Source organism: Scyliorhinus torazame, chromosome 1 (assembly GCF_047496885.1).
Source record: "Scyliorhinus torazame isolate Kashiwa2021f chromosome 1, sScyTor2.1, whole genome shotgun sequence".
NCBI lineage: Eukaryota > Metazoa > Chordata > Chondrichthyes > Carcharhiniformes > Scyliorhinidae > Scyliorhinus > Scyliorhinus torazame.
Window position 1 is genome coordinate 390,547,871 of NC_092707.1, and position 21,282 is coordinate 390,569,152.

At 45.7% G+C, this 21,282-nt stretch overlaps 1 protein-coding gene across 2 annotated transcripts in view; it reads left to right on the forward strand.

The window, feature by feature from the left end:
* LOC140427526 (probable methyltransferase TARBP1) overlaps positions 1–21,282 on the forward strand; it is a 309,002-nt gene that overhangs the window by 237,917 nt on the left and 49,803 nt on the right. For both annotated transcript variants that reach the window (XR_011948558.1, XM_072513011.1), the window contains exon 28: positions 12,871–12,995. Coding sequence is in view for 1 of the 2 variants with exons in the window: in XM_072513011.1 (XP_072369112.1) it covers positions 12,871–12,995 (125 nt within the window). In the remaining variant the exon portion in view is untranslated. The remainder of the gene's footprint in view (positions 1–12,870; positions 12,996–21,282) is intronic.

Here is a 21,282-nt window from a genome sequence, read left to right on the forward strand (position 1 = left end):
CCCTTCAGGGAGACCCAGAATCCGAAGATTCTTCCTCCTCGACCTGTTCTCCAGGTCCTCTAATCTTTCGGCCCACCTCTTGTGCAGCGCCTCGTGCGCCTACATCTTCACCGCCAGGCCCAAGATTTCGTCCTCGTTCTCGGTGGTTTTTTTCCACACCTCTCGGATCTCTACCTCTTAGGCCTTCTGTGTCTCCTTCAGCCCCTCGATCGCCGTCAGCAGTGGCGCCAGCACCTCTTTTTTAAGCTCCTCCACGCAGTGCCTCAGAAACTCCTGCTGCTCTGGCCCCCATGCTGCTCGATCTCCGCCCTCCGCCATCTTGTTTCCCCCCCCCCTGTTTCTTTTGCTGTTCCAAAGCTGCTTTTTTTCCCGCTCCACGTCTGGTCCCCTCCATACACTATGAAAGGGGGACCTTGCTCTCACCTTCCCACACGGGAAGTGGTCAGAAAATTTCCGTTGGGGCTCCTCTGGAGAGCCCAAAAGTCCGTTCTAGCGGGAGTCGCCGAAATGTGCGGCTTAGCTCCGCATCGCCGCAACCGGAAGTGTTTTGTTAACTTCTTGATGTTCATGCTAGTAAAAGGTCTCCGTAACAATGCCAGGACATAAAAGGCAAGACTACCTGTTTAGCAGCCATTGTTTGGCCCCATTCAGATGAAGGCTCTTTCTTTTGCACGACGAGATTACACCACATTTGAGCAACAAGGAGGCCCATACCAAATATGTAGGGGGATCCATGTCTTGGCGTTCTATTCTATTATTATGCTTTGAAGAAGGCAGTGCTATTTCATTGTTAATGCTTCTTCCATTGGAGGCAAGAATGAAGCACAACAGAAACTTGCATTTATATAGCGCACTGAACATAATGAAATGACTTAAAGCGTTTCACAGCAGTGTTATCAAGCACAATTTGACACTGAACCATTTATGAAGTTATTAAGGAGGTAACCGAAAGCTTTGCCAGAGATGGGTTTTAAGAAGCATCTTTTCCCCTTTTTCAGTTCTGTTACATAGAGAAGAACTCAATTCAATAGATGTAGATGTGGGCCATACCTCCATCTTCCAATAGAATTCTCCATGCTAATAGTTGCGATCCACAGTTATTCGGTCATCTATTTTATCTTAATCAAATTAAAAACAATTTTAATTGATAGCCAAACAGCATCCATGTAAAATAAATCAGACTCTTTTGAAGATTAAGATGCTATTATTCTCAGTGCGTCAAATATTATGTTGCACTAAATGACCTGGTTTGATTTATCGTGGCCACGGGAGCTGATCAGTATAATGTAACAGACCATTACCTTGCTTATGCTCAGAGTTGGAGCTGACCAGTTAAAATTATAAATCAGACAATCCGGCTGTTGCTAAATAATCGCAAACCTGGTAAATTTGGGTTGTGTTATCTTTATTCTAATTGAACCATGTATGGGACTCCTGCCACTCGGAGTGGTTTTGTCATGCTTAGTTTCACTCTGGCTTCTCAAACAAACCAAAATGTTTAAAGAGACTGGATAATCGAATATTACTTTCTCAAATTAGTTGTGTTACCTTGAAGTTGTGGCCCATTGTGCCTGTACTATTGCTAGCTGTATTATCTGCTACATTCCCATTTTCCCCTGCAGCCTTTAATATTTTGATGCCTAATTCTCTCTCAGATGCTACTTTTCAATAGTCACTTGTAGTGATGTTGGCATCAGGGCCACCAATCCCCAGTGCGCGCCATCTTGGGGGGGGGGGGGGGCATCTTCCCGGTGCCAGTCCGTGGTGTGGGTCGGCCATGTCACATGGGGCGGTCGATGCAGGCTGCCGCCGTGCGCATGTGCGGACCCCCAACCGGAAGTGCAGGGCCCCATATCGGCAGCCGGTGCTGCGAGGACTACTCCGGGGCCCTGCTAGCCCCCTGCAAATCTGTGAATCACCCTGGACTTTCTCCAAGTAAGTCCAGAGTGATTTGCGTGTGTTTTTCCGTGGGCGTGGGGACATAGCCCCATTATTGCAGAATCCTGCCCCATTTCTTCTGGCCACCCATTTAGTACTGATTCTCAGTTTGTGCCCTAATTCTCAATTAAGAAAGTAAAAGTGGAAAGAAAAGAAAGCCAAGATAGATATAGATTAATGTAACTTTTACTCCCAAAGGGTAGGAATAGTTAGAGGGTGTTCTTTGTGTGCCGAGTACTCCCCTTAGACGTCCTTTCGCTCAGAAATAGAAGGTACATTTATCTGTATCTATTTTTATTTACTTTTCATTCCAGTCTTTTGCTTTGCGCGACAATCCTTCAGGGTAGCGGTGAAAGTCAGGCACGAGGCAAGATCAGGAAGGGCTGGGGCTCCCATATCTGACATTGTCTCCCGACTCCCCCACCTCTGCCATTTCTTCCAAGTGAAATGCCCAGCCAGTACAAACAGCTGTTCCTGACCACGGGCAGCACCGTAGCACAAGTGGATAGCATTGTGGCTTCACAGCGCCAGGGTCCCAGGTTCGATTCCCTGTTGGGTCACTGTCCGTGCAGAGTCTGCACCTTCAACCCGTGGCTGCGTGGGTTTCCTCCGGGTGCTCCGGTTTCCTCCCACAGTCCAAAGACGTGCAGGTTAGGTGGATTGGCCATGATAAATTGCCCTTAGTGACCAAAAACGGTTAGGAGGGGTTATTGGGTTCACCGGGATAGGGTGGAAGTGAGGGTTTACTTGGGTCGGTGCAGGCTCGATGGGCCAAATGGCCTCCTCCTGCACTATGTTCTATGTAACCTCAAACCTGATTCTGGGTTTTGAGTCCAGAAAATGTACGGGAAACGGCAGGAAACTGCAAGATCTAGAAATCTACAGGAGATGCTGAATAAGGAGGGGTAGAGACCGTGCAGCTTATTCACATGTGAGCTGTTTCTACAGTTTGAATTACAAAAAAATTATGTTTTTGTTTCTTTTTGAGATTTGTCATTCTTTTGGTCATGTCATTTTTAAAAAACATTTGCATGGGGGAGGTGGTGGCATAGTGCTATTGTCACTGGTCTAGTAAACCAGAGACCCAGAGTCATGCCCAGGTGAAATTTGAACTCAATAAAAATCAGCAATTAAAAGCCTAATGATGACCATGAAGCCATTGTCAATTGGTGTAAAAACCCATCTGGTCCACTGATGTCCTTTAGGAAGGGAAATCTGCTGTCCTTATCTGGTCTGGTCTACATGTGACCCCAGACCCACAGCAATATGGCTGACTCTTAACTGCACCTTCGAGGGCAATTAGGGATGGGCAATAAATGCCCATCAGCCTGCAACGCTGGAAAAAGACAGGCAGCTACTAAGAAAATATCTATGTGTATTAAATTTCACTTTTAATCTTATTCCTCATGCCACAAGCTACATTAATGAGTTAACTACTCCCCGTTATGAAACAAGCATCAAAAGTCCAGTTATGTATATAAAATCGTTACATTTTTAAATTGAGCGAGCATTATTTCAGATTATATATAACACAAGACGGTTAAAATCATGTGTGCTATTTCCGGGTAAAAGAAAACATGATGTCTCACTGCTGCAGCAGCCAGTTGATCATTGAAACACTTGTAAAGGGCCCTGAATTGAATTTGCAGGCCTCAATAGTTTTACCACAGTTCAGTGAGCTTTTAATTTACTTTATATCATATTAAGTACTCTGTATTTAGTCAAATTCAGGCAATTCTGACTGGCATTCTAAAATTTTCATTATTAAATTAGCTTTGCAGTTCTGGATGTTTTTGGGGTGGTCGCTTTATCAGAGTATGGGGATATATATAGAATAGAATCCCTGCAGTCCAGAAGGAGGCCATTCAGCCATCGAGTCTGCACCGGCCCTTGGAAAGAGCACCCTACTTAAGTCCAGGCCTCCACCCTATCCCTGTAACCGCACCTAACATTTTGGACACTTAAGGGGCAATTTAGCATGACCAATTCACCTAACCTGCACTTCTTTGGACTTTATTTGATTTGATTTGACTTAATTTGATTTATTGTCACATGTACCGAAGTACAGTGAAAAGTACTTTTCTGCGGCCGAGGAACGTACACAGTATGTACATAGTAGACAATAATAATCAACAGGGAATACTGACAGAAATGGTACATCGACAAAACAGTGGTTGGTTACAGTGCGGAACAAGGGGCCAAACAAAGCAAATACATGAGCAAGAGCAGCAGAGGGAATCATGAATAGTGTTCTTACAGGGAGCAGATCAGTCCGAGGGGGGAGTCGTTGAGGAGTCTTGTAGCTGTGGAGAAGAAGCTGTTCCTGTGTCTGGATGTGCGGGTCTTCGGACCTCTGTACCTTTTGCCTGATGGAAGGGTCTGGAAGAAGGCAAAGCCTGGGTGGGAGGGGTCTCTGATAATGCTGTCTGCCATCCTGAGGCAGCGAGAGGTGTATACAGAATCAATGTGGGGGCGGCAAGCTTGTGTGATGCATTGGGCTGAGTTCACCACAGTCTGCAGTTTCTTGCGATCTTGGACTGAACAGTTGCCATACCAAGCTGTGATGCAGCCAGATAGGATGCTCTCTATCGCACATCTGTAGAAGTTTGTGAGACAGGCCAAATTTCTTTAGCTTCCGCAGGAAGTAGAGACGGTGTTGGGCCTTTCTTGACTGTTGCATCAACGTGAGTGGACCAGGACAGACTGTTGGTGATGGTGACCCCCAGGAACTTAAAGCTATTGATCATCTCCACATTGGAGCCATTGATGCAGACGGGAGTGTGTGTTGTGCTACGCTTCCTGAAGTCGATAATCATTTCTTGGTCTTTCCAACATTTGGAGAGACGTTGTTTTCGGTACACCATGCAACCAAGTGATTTATCTCCCTCCTGTAGTCTGATTGTCGTTGTTGAAGATTGGTGGAGTTGTGGATAGTAAGGAGGGCTGTTGTCGGCTGCAAAGAGACATAGATAGGATGCAGAGCTGGGCTGAGAAGTGGCAGATGGAGTTTAACCCTGAAAAGTGTGAGGTTGTCCATTTTGGAAGGACAAATATGAATGCGGAATACAGGGTTAACGGTAGAGTTCTTGGCAATGTGGAGGAGCAGAGAGATCTTGGGGTCTATGTTCATACATCTTTGAAAGTTGCCACTCAAGTGGATAGAGCTGTGAAGAAGGCCTATGGTGTGCTCGCGTTCATTAACAGAGGGATTGAATTTAAGAGCCGTGAGGTGATGATGCAGCTGTACAAAACTTTGGTAAGGCCACATTTGGAGTACTGTGTACAGTTCTGGTCGCCTCATTTTAGGAAGGATGTGGAAGCTTTGGAAAAGGTGCAAAGAAGATTTACCAGGATGTTGCCTGGAATGGAGAGTAGGTCTTACGAGGAAAGGTTGAGTGTGCTAGGCCTTTTCTCATTAGAACGGAGAAGGATGAGGGGCGACTTGATAGAGGTTTATAAGATGATCAGGGGAATAGATAGACAGTCAGAGACTTTTTCCCCGGGTGGAACAAACCATTACAAGGGGACATAAATTTAAGGTGAAAGGTGGAAGATATAGGAGGGATATCAGAGGTAGGTTCTTTACCCAGAGAGTAGTGGGGGCATGGAATGCACTGCCTGTGGAAGTAGTTGAGTCGGGAACATTAGGGACCTTCAAGCAGCTGTTGGATAGGTACATGGATTACGGTAAAATGATATAGTGTAGATTTATTTGTTCTCAAGGGCAGCACGGTAGCATTGTGGATAGCACAATTGCTTCACAGCTCCAGGGTCCCAGGTTCGATTCCGGCTTGGGTCACTGTCTGTGCGGAGTCTGCACGTCCTCCCCGTGTCTGCGTGGGTTTCCTCCGGGTGCTCCGGTTTCCTCCCACAGTCCAAAGATGTGCGGGTTAGGTGAATTGGCCAATGATAAATTGCTCTTAATGTCCAAATTGCCCTTGGTGTTGGGTGGAGGTGTTGAGTTTGGGTGGGGTGCTCTTTCCAAGAGCCGGTGCAGACTCAAAGGGCCGAATGGCCTCCTTCTGCACTGTAAATTCAATGATAATCTCTGATTAATCTAGGACAAAGGTTCGGCACAACATCGTGGGCCGAAGGGCCTGTTCTGTGCTGTATTTTCTATGTTCTATGTTCTATGTTTGAGATACGACCCACCACAGTTGAATCATCCGCAAACTTATAGATTGAGTTGGAGTTAATCTTGCCACACAGTCATGGGTGTATCGGGAGTACAGTAGAGGACTGAGCACACATCCTTGCGGGGCTCCGGTGTTGAGGACTATTGTGGAGGAGGTGCTGTTGCCTATCCTGACAGATTGCGGTCTGTTGGTGAGGAAGTCGGGGCTCCAGCTGCACAGGGAGGAGTCGAGTCCAAGATTGCGGAGTTTGGTTATTAGTCTTGTTGGGATAATGGTGTTGAAGGTGGAGCAGTAGTCTATGAATAGCAGTCTTACATAGGTGTCCTTGTTGTTGAGGTGTTCAAGTGTTGATTGTAGAGCCAGTGAGATAGCATCTGCTGTGGACCGGTTGCGGTGATAGGCAAACTGCCGTCTGGGAGGCTGGCAGTGATACGTTTCATGACATTCCCGTAACAGCCTCCCCGAACAGGTGCCGGAATGTGGCGACTAGGGGCTTTTCACAGTAACTTTACTTGTGACAATAAGCAATTTCCATTTCATTTCACTAGCCGCTTGAAGCATTTCATGATAACAGATGTTCGGGCCACCGGCCAGTAGTCGTTGAGACAGGCTACCTTGTTCTTCTTTGGTACTGGTATTATGGTGGCCTTCTTGAAGGAGGTGGGGACCTCAGAGCGGAGGAGTGAGGTGGTGAAGATATCTGCGAATACACTCACCAGCTGGTCTGCGCAGGCTCTGAGTGCTCGCCCAGGAACTCCGTCGGGGCCCATCGCTTTCCGCGGATTCACTTTCAAGAGGCAGCTGTTACCTGAGGCTGTAATAGTGGGTATGGGTGTGTCCAGGGCTGTTGGGGCGGGTGGCACTGATACATTGGCTGACTGCTCAAAGCGGGCATAGAACTTGTTCAGATCATCGGGTAGGGATGCTCCAGCCCCAGATATGCTGCCTGGCCTTGCTTTATAGCCTATGATCTTGTGTAGGCTCTGCCTTAGTCGTCGTGGGTTAGTGTCGTTGGCCTGTGAATCTAGTTTGATGTGGTATTGTCTTTTTGCATCCCTGATGGCTTTCTGTACGTTGTACCGAGGTTTCTTATCTAGATCAGGGTCGTCAAACGTGAACGCCTCCGTCCGGAGCTTCAGCAGGGAGTGAACCTTTTGGTTGAGCCAGGATTTCCGATTGGGGAATACCCGTATTGTCTTCTTTGGTACACAGTCCTCGACACACTTACTGATGAAGTCTGTGACGGTGGTTGCGTACTCATCCAGGTTAGCATCCGCAGCCTTGAATATGGACATGTCCACAGTCTCCAAGCAGTCGCGGAGGACGTCCTCAGATTCCTTGGACCAGCTCTGCACGGTTTTCTTGACTGGCTCAGCATGCTTGAGTTGCTGTTTGTAAGCCGGAATTAGGAATATCGACTTGTGGTCGGATTTGCTAAAGTGAGGTCGGGGAATGGTGCGGAAGGCTCCTTTGATGCTCGTGTAGCAGTGGTCCAGAGTGTTTGCACCTCTGGTGGAGCAGAAGATATGTTGATGGAGTTTGGGTGGGACCTTCCTGAGGTTGGCCTCGTTGAAGTCTCCAGCCACGATTGTCAGGGCTTCGGGGTGATTTGCAATGACGAGACAGAGTACAGGAATGAGATAGAGAATCTGGTGAACTGGTTCGATGACAATAATCTCTCCCTCAATGTCAACAAAACAAAGGAGATTCTCATCGACTTCAGGAAACGTAGTGGAGTACATGCCCTTGTCTACATCAATGGGAACAAGTAGAAAGGGTCGAGAGCTTCAAGTTTTTAGGTGTACGGATAACCAACAACCTGTCCTAGTCCCCCCATGCCGACACTATAGGTAAGAAAGTCCACCAACGACTCTACTTTCTCAGAAGACTAAGGAAATTTGGCATGTCAGCTACAACTCTCACCAACATCTACAGATGCACCATAAAAAGCATTCTTTCTGGTTGTATCACAGCTTGGTATGGAGCCTGCTCTGCCCAAGACCGCAGGAAACTACAAAAGGTCGTGAATGTTGCCCTGTCCATCATGCAAACCAGCCTCCCATCCATTGACTCTGTCTATAATTCCCGCTGCCTCGGAAAGGCAACCAGCTTAATTAAGGACCCCACGCACCGCGGACATACTCTGTTTCCATCTTCTTCCGTCAGGAAAAAGATACCAAAGTTTGAGGTCACGTACCAACCGACTCAAAAACAGCTTCTTCCCTGCTGCCATCAGACTTTTGAATGGACCTATTTCGTATTAAGTTGATCTTTTCTCTACACCATGCTATAACTGTAACATTATATTCTGCAGTCTCTCCTTCCTTCCTGTGGTAGTAGAGGTATTACGGTACCTGGTATGCTGGAGCACCATTGGTGGAAACTGTATGCTTTCTATTGGTTAAGATGTATGGTAGCTCCGCCCTGCTAGGCGGGGTATAAGAGCCCGTGCCGCCCCAGCAGCCTTCATTCTGTACCTGAGCTGCTGGGGGAAACATCTAGCTTATTAAAGCCTTCAGTTGGACTACAACCTCGCTTTAGTGGTCATTGATCATGCATCACTTCCCTATGTACAGTATGCATTGTTTGTACATGCAAGAAACAATACTTTTCACTGTATACTAATACATGTGACAATAATAAATCAAATCAAATTGGTGGTGGAATGTAGTTCATCAAGTGCTTTCTTCACTTCCACCTGGGGTGGGATGTAGACTGCTGTGATGAGTATAGAGATTAATTCATGTGGGAGGTAGAAGGGGTAACACTTCACGGTTAGGTATTCTAGGTCTGGGGAGCAATGGCATGCGAAGGACACCACATCCGAGCACCAGGAGGTGTTGATCAGGAGGCAAACACCCCTGCCTTTCCAGTTGCCTGAGGCCTTCATGCGGCCCATTCGATGGATTGAAAAACCTTCGGGTTGAATGGCACAATCTTGTGTGGCCGGAGTAAGCCATGTCTCGGTGAAGCAGAGCACACAGCAGTTTCTCACTTCACCCTGGGTGTGAGTCTAGTGTTGAGGTCATCCAGCTTGTTCTCAACCGCTTGGACATTCGCCAGGAGTAAGCTGGGGAGAGGAATGAAACTCTGTGTATGTTTATTTCTCAGGACTGCAGTATTATTTAAGCAATGTGTAGCTTATTTGATTTTTTTTTGTGTTGGGTAATACTGCAGGTGGCTCTTTGCTTTTCTATTGTTCTATTGCTTTACAGTTCATTTACAGGAATTGTCATTGGTGTTGCAGTCCAGGGAAGTCCTGACCATTTTAAAATCTGAAGGAGAGTGCACTCGATTGGTTTAGCTATGTCTGTCATGAAAATCTGACCTGTTGAAATATGGGGTTCAATTCAATTATTTCAACAGTCATCACCCTAATTAAATTTTACGTCATGTTGTTTTATTATGGACACTTGACCTGCATTGGTTTTCTCAAATGAACCATTGAAATCACTTATAATTTATATATCTTATTATTTCAAGTCAACTTTACTAATCCTCTGCCCTCAGCCAACATTGTGCTTAGCGTAACGTTATAATATCCTGAACATTAAAAATGCCATCACATTCTAGAAATGAAGCCCCCAGTGGGGTTTTCCATTGAGTAGCTGAGTCGTGCACACTTGCACTGTTAGGATTTCATTGTTTTTCAGTGTTTCTTTATCTGATTCCAGCCAAACCAATGGTAGGAATGCTTCAATGTTCCTTGTTTGCCCTTGGTTATGCAAGTGAAAGTTGGTGAAGGTTCCAGTTTCTCATCCCTGTTGAAAGATGGACGTGAATTTTAGTGCTGGCTCTAATGCTCCGTGGAACGGAATGATGTACTGACACTCACAGTCAAAGCTCTTGCTTGCATAATACTCACTTACTAGGTGCCTGTGTGATGGCTTGGGAAGAGCGAAGGAAAATTGGATGGTGCAATAAAAATGCTCAACTCTGGGCTTCCGGTGATGGCGGGCGGGAGGCAGCCGCGTCTTGGAGGGCTCCCGTTCGGGAACGGCATTGTCGGGGGTTAACGCCCGGTCCTAGGGCCAGCGAAGGCAGTAAAAGTCAGGAGACAGCACAGAGGAGGGGAATGTCGATGACCAGCAAAAAAACGGCCGTGAAAAAAGCGGCTGAAAGTCCGTTGGGGAGTGGAAAGGTCACCGCGGGATCAGTAAAGAAAATGGAGGCTGGAGCACCAGGGGAGACTGCAGTGCTTACGGCTGAAGGAACAACTAAGGTGATGGCTGCGGAATTCGAAAGGCAGTTTGCGAAATGCATGGAGACGGTGAAGAAGGAGATGAGGGAGGTTTTGAGTGCGCTGATGGAGGAGGCAATTTCTCCGGTGATGACGGCGGTGGCGAGCGCAGTGGCGGAGGTGCGAGAGCAAGGGGAGGCGCTGAAGGAAGTGGAGGAGACGTTATTGCAGCACGGTGATCAACTTGCCTCGATGGGGAAGGAGATACGGAAGGTGATGGACATTAACAAGGATCTGCGAGGAAAAATGGAAGACCTGGAAAACAGATCCAGGCAACAGAATTTGAGGATTGTGGGGCTGCCCGAAGGAGTTGAAGGACCGAAGCCGACTGAGTATTTTGCCGCGATGCTGGCAAAACTATTGGGGGAGGGGGAGGATCCCTCCCGATATGAACTGGATCGGGCTCATCGGCCGTGGAGGCCTGTACTAAAGGCGAGTGAGCCGCCGAGGTCAGTGACTCTGTGCTCCCGTAGGTACAGTGTGAAGGAGAAGGTCCTGAGCTGAGCCAAGCAGAAGCGGGTGGTGCAGTGGGCTGGAGCTGGTATACGTGTATACCAGGACTTTACGGTGGAGCTGGCGAGGAGGTGGGCTGCCTTCAACCGGGTGAAGAGGGCACTGTACATTAGCAAGGTGCAGTGCGGCATTGTATATCCAGCGAAGCTGAGGGTGACTTATAGCTCAGGGACTTTTATTTTGGAACGGCGGAAGCAGCGGAGGAGTTTGCGAAGGCAGAAGGACTGTGGCAGAACTGACAAATTGAGAAATGGCCATGTGCCGATGTAACCTCATGACTGTATTTTCTTCTTTTTTGTTTCACTGCGCGCGGGTGTAGGGGCTAAAGGAGCCAATGTTGTATATATTTGGACAAGGGAAGGGATGGGACTTTCACTCGAAATGAGGGCTCTTTGGGGTGTAGGTGGATAGGCGGGGTGTGTGTGCTAAAAGGGGATCTCTGGGCTTTCCTAGGGCCGGGCAAGGGGGAAAGGGACCCGGGCGGGGGCCTCCACGCTGGCCGGTTTAAGCCGGCCAGTGAACAGGAGTGAGGTGGGGGGAGGGGCTGCGGCCATCGGAGCCTGGCAGAACAGGGTCCGAGTGGTCTAGCCGGGATGGAAAGTTGGGGGGAAGGAACCGAGGTGGAGGAGGAGTTTTACAAGAGGCAGTGGACGGGAGGAGCTGGAGACTTGGGGGGTGGGGGGGGGTTGTACAACTCTTGGGTATCATGTACGGTACTCTTTCAGAGGCTGGATGGCGTTGAGTGTAGGGGGGGGGGGGAGGGGGAGTGGACTCTATAGGTCAATGGTGACCATGGGCGGTCCTGGACTCCTTTTTCTTTTTCTCTTTTGTTTTCTGTTTCCACCGTGGGAGGGTTTGGTTTATTCAATGCATATATTGACAGGTGGGCCGTTGTTTGGGGTGGTGGGAGGATGGGACCATTGGTATTGTTAAGGGGATTGATTTTGTATTTGTTACCATTTACTGTTTGTGGGTGGGGTATAAATATTTGAAGGAAAATGTGAAAATGTAGAATTAAATTTTTTTTTTTAAAAACAAAATGCTCAACTCTGAGAGCACACCGGCTGCTAAAAATGTTCTCATGCAATATATTTGTGTATTATTTCTCCTGCACCTCACTCCCAGCTGCTTAGGTCTACTATCCCATTTGCTAACGGTGGTTAAGAAGGAGAGGAGAGCTGCTCCCATTGCTCCATCACACTTGAACTGTGCGCAAATAACTGCCTGATAACTATTTGCATCACATCCCAACCAGGGAGAACATGTGTCCTCTGTTTGATCTTTCACTTATGCCTCTGAGTAAGAAGCTTGTAGGTTCAAGGCACTCCAGTGCAGCACTCAAGGCGTACCACAATATTTCAGATGAGCTGTTAAACTGAGGACCCATCTGCTCTCCTGGGTGGATATAAAAGATCCCATGATAGCATTTTGAAGAAGAGCAAGGAAATAATTCTCTGCACCCTGGTTGCTATCTATCCCTCAAACAAGAGAACTAAATCAAATAATCTGGTCATTATCGTATTGCTGTTTGTAGGATCTTGCTGTGCACAAATTGGCTGCTACATTTCTTACATTACAGAGTGACTACACTTCAAAAATACTTCTTTGGCACCTTGGAGTGCCCGAGGTTGTGGAAAGCGCTTTGTAAATACAGGTTATTTATTTATTTTCTCACACAGCATGCTTGAGATCAGGAGCCCAGTGAAATGAGGAATCAAACTCTGCCTTTGGCACTAAATGTTGGTGCTTCAGACAAATGTCATTTGTCTAAAATAATTTGAGAACCACATGTTAGCTTTCATGAAGCTTTGAACTCAATGCAATGCAATCAACTGACAGGTTTGTTTTTTAGTTTCTTTTTTAGACTCTCAAGGTTTTCTGCTCGTCTTGAGTGAAAACGCTTAGAGCTTTTATTTTTGATGCATATTTAATAGCGATGTGCTGAAAGCGGTTAATTAAAATTTCCCCTATACTTGGTTGTTCATTATTTTGATTCAGTGTTGTCTTTGATAGCCTGACAGTTGATTTGTGTTTTTTTTCCAGGTTTGTGTCGGACAAGTGAGATATTTGGGGCTTCTGCACTAGTTGTGAACAATGTGCATTGTGTGAACGACAAGCAGTTTCAGGCCCTCAGTGTGTCTGCTGAGCAGTGGCTGCCGGTCATTGAGGTGGGTGCAATGTGTTGGTCCTCTTTTGGGTTTCATAGATAGAAATGAAAGAGCGGTTCCATACTGCAAAACTCCAGGCAGAGAGGTGGACTTGGGATGCAGGCCATCTGATTATCCCTGCAACAGCTTATGCGGAATCCTGTTTCTTCAGGGTGCAGGCACCACGACAGGGATTCATAAGATCTGATCAACTCATAATAATAATAATCCTTATTGTCACAAGTAGGCTTATATTGCAATGAAGCTACTGTGAAAACCCTCAAGTCGCCACATTCCGGCGCCTGTTCGGGTACTCCGAGGGAGAATTCAGAATGTCCAATTCACCTAACAAGCACGTATTTCGGGACTTGTGGGAGGAAGCCGGAGGAAACCCATGCAAACATGGGGAGAATGTGCAGACTCCGCACAGACAATGCCGCTAACCGGGAACCGAATCTGGGACCCTGGCGCTGTGAAGCCACAGTGATAACCGCCGTGCTGCCCATAATGTTTAGGAAATGCACTTCATGCATCTCTGTTGTCAACCAAGAAGGTCATAGCTCACAGTGGTTCAGAAAATATCCAAGTTACTCTTATCAGTCTAAAGTGGCACATAAATTAAGTCGAATCTCAAAGAAATGAGCCACATGAGTTCAGCTTTGTACTACGACAGAGGCCTATTTAGGGAGTTTAATGCGGAAGCTTACAATGAGAGGGTCGGAGTGAGGATTTGTTTCATATTGAAATCCAGCAGCATCTGTGGAGCGCGAAATTGAGTTCATGCTTCAGCTCCATGACCTTTTGTCAAAACCGGGAAAAGTTAGAAATGTCATAGATTTTCAACGAGTGAAAGAGAGGAGGGTGAGAAAAAGAACGAAAGGGAAGGTCTGTGGCAGGTTTGAGGACAGGAGAGATTAAATGACAAAAGGTTTCATAGTGCAAGGCCAAATGGAGTGATAATGGGTAAAATAAAAACAAGTACAAAAACAAATGTGTCCAGAGGATGTACAAGTGGCAGGACCATGAAAGAAAATGATGTGCGAGAGAAACAACAGAGGGCAAAAAACCAACAAAGAAATATAGAACAAAATGGGGGTAGAGGTTAGGGTTTAAAATTGTTGAACTTAGTGTTTGAGCCCAGCGGGCTGAAAAATGTCCAATTGAAACCCTTGAACTTGCATCGTGCTTCACTCAAACACTGCAGCAGGACAGAAAGGTCAGAGTCGGGTAGATGATTAAAATGACAGGTGGTTGGAAGTTTGGGGGTCACACTTGCAGACTAAAATGCAGATTTCTACAAAGTAATCTCCCAGTCTTTCCTTTGTCTCCCCAATGAAGGGGAGACCACATTGTGAACAGTGAATGCAGTATACTGAATTGAAAAGTATACAGTCACTGATTTGCCTGGAAAAGTGTGTTTGGGACCTTGAATGGGGAGAAAGGAGGTAAAAAGGCAAGTGTTGCATCTCCTGCACTTGCATGAAACGGTGTTGCAGGATAGGCAGGGGGATGTTGGAGGTGACTGAAGACTGGATGGGGGTATCACTGATGAATGCTGAAAGAAGAGGGAGCGGCTGGAAACATGCTGGAGGTGACAGAAAAAGCACAACTGATCACAGAGGCGGGTGGGTGGGAGGTGAGAACGAGGAAATGAAGACCTTGTGCCTCTGGGAGGGATGGGAAGAGGTCAGAACAGGAGTAGACAAAGTAGAACAGACACAGTTGAGGGCCATGCCATCACGGTTTGGAGGGCACTCTCTATGTATATAGAGCAAGTTATTTCTCATATTACTTAATGTGACTGTCTAATAATATAATGCCTCAGGGTTTATGGCGCTTCATTATAGTCTGATAGAAAATTGTGTCTGAATTACTTGTTGATTCCATTCCAGGCTTTCGATCTAAACCAGTAAGTAAACCATCCACAGAACTGACGTATACGGCAAGATATGTAGCTCGGGCTCTATTGGGTATCTTTCGTGTTTTTTGATTCTCTGTTGTTTACTTGTGGTATTTCAGGAATTCTGCCATCATCCAGGGTAAGTAGGTATATAGAAACATAGAAAATAGAAGCAGGAGGAGGCCATTCGGCCCTTCGAGCCTGCTCCACCATTCATTGATCATGGCTGATCATCAAGTTCAATACCCTGATCCCGCCTTCCCCCCATGTCCCTTGGTCCCTTTAGCCCCAAGAGCTATATCTAATTCCTTCCTGAAATTAGCAATGTTTTAGTCTCAACTACTTTCTGTGGTAGCGAATTCCACAGATTCACCACTCTCTGGGTGAAGACATTTCGCCTCAGCTCAGTCCTAAAAGGTTTACCCCTTATCCTCAAACTATGACCCCTAGTTCTGGATTCCCCCACCATCGGGAACATTCTTTCTGAATCTACCCTATCTGATCCTGTTAGAATTTTGTAAGCTTCTGAGATCCCCTCTCACTCTTCTAAACTCCAATGAATATAATCCTAACTGATTTAGCCTCTCCTCATATGTCAGTCCCGCCAACCCAGGAATCAGCCTGGTAAACCTTCGCTACACTCTCTCCAGAATAAGAATATCCTTCCTCAGATAAGGACACCAAAAGTGCACACAGTACTCCAGGTGTGGCCTCACCAATGCCCTATGCAATTGCAGTGTTCCTATACTCAAATCCTCTCGCTATGAAGGCCAACATACCATTTGCCTTCTTTACTGCCTGCTTACCTGCGTACTTACTTTCAGCGACTGATGCACGAGGACACCAAGGTCTCGCTGAGTATCCACCTCTCTCAGTTTACACCCATTCAAATAAAAATATGCCTTCCTATTTTTGCTACCGAAGCGGATAATCTCACATTTATCCATATTGTACTGTATCTGCCGTGCATGTGCCCACACGCAGCCTGTCCAAATCCCGCTGAATCATCTCTACATCCTCCTCATAGCTTACCCTCCCACCCAACTTTGTATCATCTGCAAATTTGGAAATCATACATTTAGTTTCCTCAACCAAATCATTAAATATAATGTGAACAGTTGGGGTCCGAGCACAGATCCCTGCGGTAACCCACTAGTCACTGTCTGCCAATCAGGAAAAGACCCATTTATTCCAACTTTTTGCTTCCTTTCTGCTAATCCGCTTTCTATCCATCTCAAGATACTACCTGTAATCCCTTGTGCTTTTATCTTGCATATTAATGTGCTAAGTGAGACCTTGTCGAAATCCTTCTGAAAGTCTAAATAAATCATATCCATCGGTTCTCCCTGGTCAACTCTACTCGTTACATCTTCAAAGAATTCTAGTAGAACTGTCGAGCATGTTTTTCCTTTCGTAAATCCATCATGACTTTGTCTGATTACACCACTGCTTTCTAAATGCTGTGTTATGAATCCTTCATAATTGACTCCAGCCATGTCCCTACTACCGACGGCTCATAGTCTGTAGTTCCCTTTTTTTCTCTCTACCTCCCTTTTTGAATAGCGGGGTTACATTCGCTACCCTCCAATCTGTAGGAATCAATCCAGAGTCCAAAAAATTTTGGAAAATGACCACCAATGGATCACCACTTCCTCAAGTACTCTGGGATGACAATTATAAGGCTCTGGAGATTTGTCTGCCTTTAATCCCATTAATTTCCCCCAAACCATTTCTTTACTAATACTAATTCCCTTCAGTTCCTCACTAAAACTTGTATTTATCAGAACTTCCAGGACATTATTCATGTCTTCCTTTGTGAAGACAGAAGAAAAGTACAAATTTAGTTCCTCAGCCATTTCTTTACTCCCTGTTTTGAATTCCCCATTTTTGACTGTAAGGGGGCCTACATTAGTTTTTATTTGTCTTTTTCTTTTCACATACCTATATAAACCTTTACAGTCAGTTTTTATGTTCCCTGCTAGTCTACTTTAAAAAAAATATATATATATTTGACCATGGGATGTGGGCGTCGCTGGCTGTTCCAGCATTTAATGCCTATCCCTGAGGGCAATTAAGAGTCAACCACATTGCTGTGGGTCTGGAGTCACATGTAGATCAGACCAGGTAAGGACAGCAGATTTCCTTCCCTAAAGGATATTAATGAACCAGATAGGTTTTTACAACAATCGACAATGGTTTCATGGTCACGTTTAGATTTTTAATTCCAGATATTTATTGAATTCAAATGTCACCATATGCCGTGGTGGGATTGAAAACCAGATCCCCAGAGCATTATTACTCTGGATCTCTGGATTACCAGCCCAGCGACACTGCCACTACGCCATTGCCGCCCCTTCTTGTATTTTCCCCTTTTTAAAAAATAAATAAATTTAGAGTACCCAATTCATTTTTTCCAATTAAGGGACAATTTAGCGTGGCCACTCCACCTACCCTGCACATCTTTGGATTGTGGGGGCGAAACTCACTCAAACACTGGGAGAATGTGCAAACTCCACACAGATAGTAGTGACCCTGAGCCAGGATCGAACCTGGGATCTCGGTGCCGTGAGGCAGCAGGACTAACCACTGCGCCACCGTGCTGCCCTTATTTTCCACTTCTTAATCAATCCCTTGGTCTGCCTTTGCTGAATTATGAACTGTTCCCAATCCTCAGATCGATTGCTTTTTCTTGCTAATTTGTATGCCTCTTCTTTGAGTCTAATACTATCTCTAATTTACCATGGTTTGGCCACAGTTCCCTTTCTACTCTTGCGCCAAATAGGAATAAACAACTTTTGGAGTTTATTTTAGTAAACGTTAGTAAAACTTTCCAAAATTATGTTTCTTAAATACACTGTAGTGAGACTTCTGATATACTCACTGAATCCAACAAAGATGGATGCTCTTGCTCCGTATTGCAATAATTTTATTTTGTAGTACTGGGAAGTGCAATCTGGGAACACCGCATTTCAGTTCTAAAACAAACTGTTTTGCTGGAGATGATATATTTTAGAAATGTTCACTAAAGTCCTCTTTAAATCTGGTGATGGGGGTGGGAATTTGTAAAAATGCCATTCACCTGCACATTCTGTTTTTCCATCCATAACATAGATAGCTATTGATGTAGACATTAAGGGCGTTCCTCACACTTAGCAGCACCTCCTTCAGGAAACAGCAGACTGAACTGCTCATTCTTAGTCTGACTCTGGCAACTTAAATATTGGTGCAGTAGGGCTTTTGGAGCAGGTGTCGCCATTAATGATGCCTGAAGAGTAACCGCCAGGAGAGAAGTCAATGTAAATCTGCCACTGGGTCTGTTTTATTTTAGGAATGCATGTCTGGCAGCTGCTAAGAAAGTGGGATTAGATTTATGAGAGTAGTATTATATCTGGTGCAGGTCAATTAAAATGCTGTAATTTTTAAGTGTTTGAAATTTTCTTTTATAAATTTAAAGTACCCAATTCTTTTTTTCCAATTAAGGGGTAATTTAACATGGCCAATTCATCTGCCCTGCACATGCTTTTGGGTTGTGGGCGTGAGACCTACGCAGACATGGGGAGAATGTACAAACTCCTCACAGACAGTGACCCGGAGCTGGGATCGAACCCGGGTCCTCAGCGCCATGAGGCAGCAGTGCTAGCCACAATGGCAGCCAGGTCAGATGGTGAGGAATGAAGGGGCGGGTGGTGGCACCTTTCAGGGGGGGGGGGGGCGGTCACTACTCTCCCTACTCTGCCCTTGCAGTTTTGCCAGGATGCCAACATGTCCCTTCAATTTTTCACAGGGTGTTGATCACCCTGTTGCCAATTTCAGCACCCCGTCCACCTAATGGTTTATGGGGGTGAGCTTTGAGATGGTTGGGGAAGGTGGTAAGCTGTGCACCCCTCATATTTGACATGCTCCCTTCTGAAAACACACCTGGCATGGGGCTGTAAAAATAAAATCCAGCCCCACTTTCTGGTAGTTTAATATAACGGATGAAGCTTTGGACTCCCCATAAATCATGTTGCTTTCCTGACTGACTAACTATATGAGGTCCACATTATTTGTGGAGTTAATTTGGTGGTAAAAATTATTTTGAATTCCAACAGCGATCAAGTTGCAAGTAAATCCATTAATTATTGAAATATAAACAGAAACAGTTGGAAATCAATTTTATTTATTAATTTGTTTATCGTTGGCTTTAGTTTCTAAAATTCCAGTTACTTCAAGCATTTTCATTGGCTTACTTTTTAAGAGAACATGTGAAGAAACATTTGTGCAGATAAATGGCTCCTCACCATTAAACTTCACCTCTCTCTAGTGAACAAAGCAGAAGGAAAGCTCCTGAACCTGGCCACTAGAAAATACCAATACATTTGCCAGTGTCTTTTGTAGTTGTCTTTTATGCTTTAAAACTGCTTTTTAGTTGCAACCAAGCACATCCCTCTGATGTGTTGTTACATTTGGTGACAAAATGAGGAAATGTTTCGCGCAGCTTCATTCATAATATCAATCAAATTGCAGTTAGCACTGCTGTTTCACAGGGCCAGGGTCCCAGGATCGATTCCCGGTTTGGGTCACTGTCTGTGCAGAGTCTGCACATTATCCTCGTGTCTGCGTGGGTTTCCTCCAGTTGCTCCGGTTTCCTCCCACAAGCCCTGAAAGACATGCTTGTTAGGTGAATTGGACATTCTGAATTTTCCCTCTGTTTGCCGAACAGGCGCCGGGCGACTGGAGGATTTTCACAGTAACTTGATTGCAGTGTTAATGTAAGCCAACTTCTGACAATAAAGATTATTATTACAAAGATAGACCGCGCCCAGCCAAATATTTTGCTTTTTTACCAGGTTTAAGGATTGCACCTTTTTGTCATGAACGCGACCTCTTTACTAATTCGTTCAAATCAAGGTCCCTCTAGAGGCTGCAGTTTCCATTCTCCGAAAGTTTCCTTAATCCACAAAAAGCTCGCGTGTCAACATTCCTTGAGGAAGACGGGCAATCTATTGAGAATCTGCAGCTTGAGGCCTCATTGCAGATGTATCATGACACTGTATAGTCAATTTAATGTTGTGGGGTGAATGATGTTCAAGAAATTTGAGCTGTGAAATTGGCCACTACATTGCTGAGCGTTAACTTTCCAGCTGCAGTGATGCCTGGGAGCCGCTGGATTCTTCCTATCTCCGTTAAACAGAACGTTCGACATGAGTCATTGTCTCGCTGAATTGGATGTGGTTTGTTTATTGTCAAGTGTACCCGAGGTACAGTGAAAAGTATTGTTCTGCGTACAGTTCGGACAGATCATTCCATACATGAACAAAAAATACATAGGGCAAACATAAAATATACAATGTAAATAGATAGACACAGACATCGGCTGAAGCATACAGGAGTGTGGTACGACTCAGTAGAGAAAATGTGTGAAGAGCTAGCCCATAAGAGTTTCATTTAGGAGTCTGGTAATAGAAGGGAAGGAGCTGTTTTTGAATCTGTTAGTGCATGTCCTCAGACTTTTGTATCTCCTGCCCAATTCAAGAAGTTGGAAGAGTGAATAAGCTGGGTGGAATGTGTCTTTCTCAAGGCAGGTGTAGACAGAGTCAATGGATGGGAGGCGGGTTTGTGTGATGGACTGGGTTTACAACTTTTGCCAGCATTGAGATCTATGCATTGGAAATTATACAAAGAGTAAATGAATGCTTACAAAAACTCATGAATATATTAAACAGCAAGATGCATGAATCCAAAACTGATCTCCCGTCACTGCTCTTTGAAATTGGCATGGAAGTGATGCTGGAATCTATTGTTTCGTCTTCCATCCAAGCAAAAATAAGTTTGTAAAAATATTTTCCAGTACAAAGAATATAGGTGATCTTTGCCTTCAGTTTATATTCCAGAAACCCTTCCAATGTCAATGGTGCTGTTTCCAATTACTTTAAATCTGCCATGCTGGGAAGATTCAGCAACACGCAGTAAATTATGCTTAATCATACCCGTGCAAATGCAGTTCCAACAAACCCGCATTACTTTTGTATTCTTGCCATGTGTCTTTCCAGGGGAAGGTCGATGCAAACTAGCCATTACAAAATTGCAGGCTAAGTGAACTGTCTGAACCTTGAAACGTGCAGTTCTTTCTATTTCGCCGATTTGTGTTGTTCGAGGGGCCAAAAGATATGGGGTGGGATTCTCCGACCCCCCCCCGCCGGGCGGGCTCTGTGGTCCTGGGGGGGGGGGGGGGGGGCGCGGGGCAATCTGGACCCGGAGGCTGCCCCCACGGGGCCCACCGATCTGTGGGCGGGCCTGTGCCGTGGGGGGCACTCTTTTCCCTCCACCTCGGCCAGTCTTCACCATGGCCGCGCGGAAGAGACCCCCCCCCCCTGCGCAACCGCGGGGATGACGTCAGCAGCCGCTGACGCTCCCGCGCATGCGCGG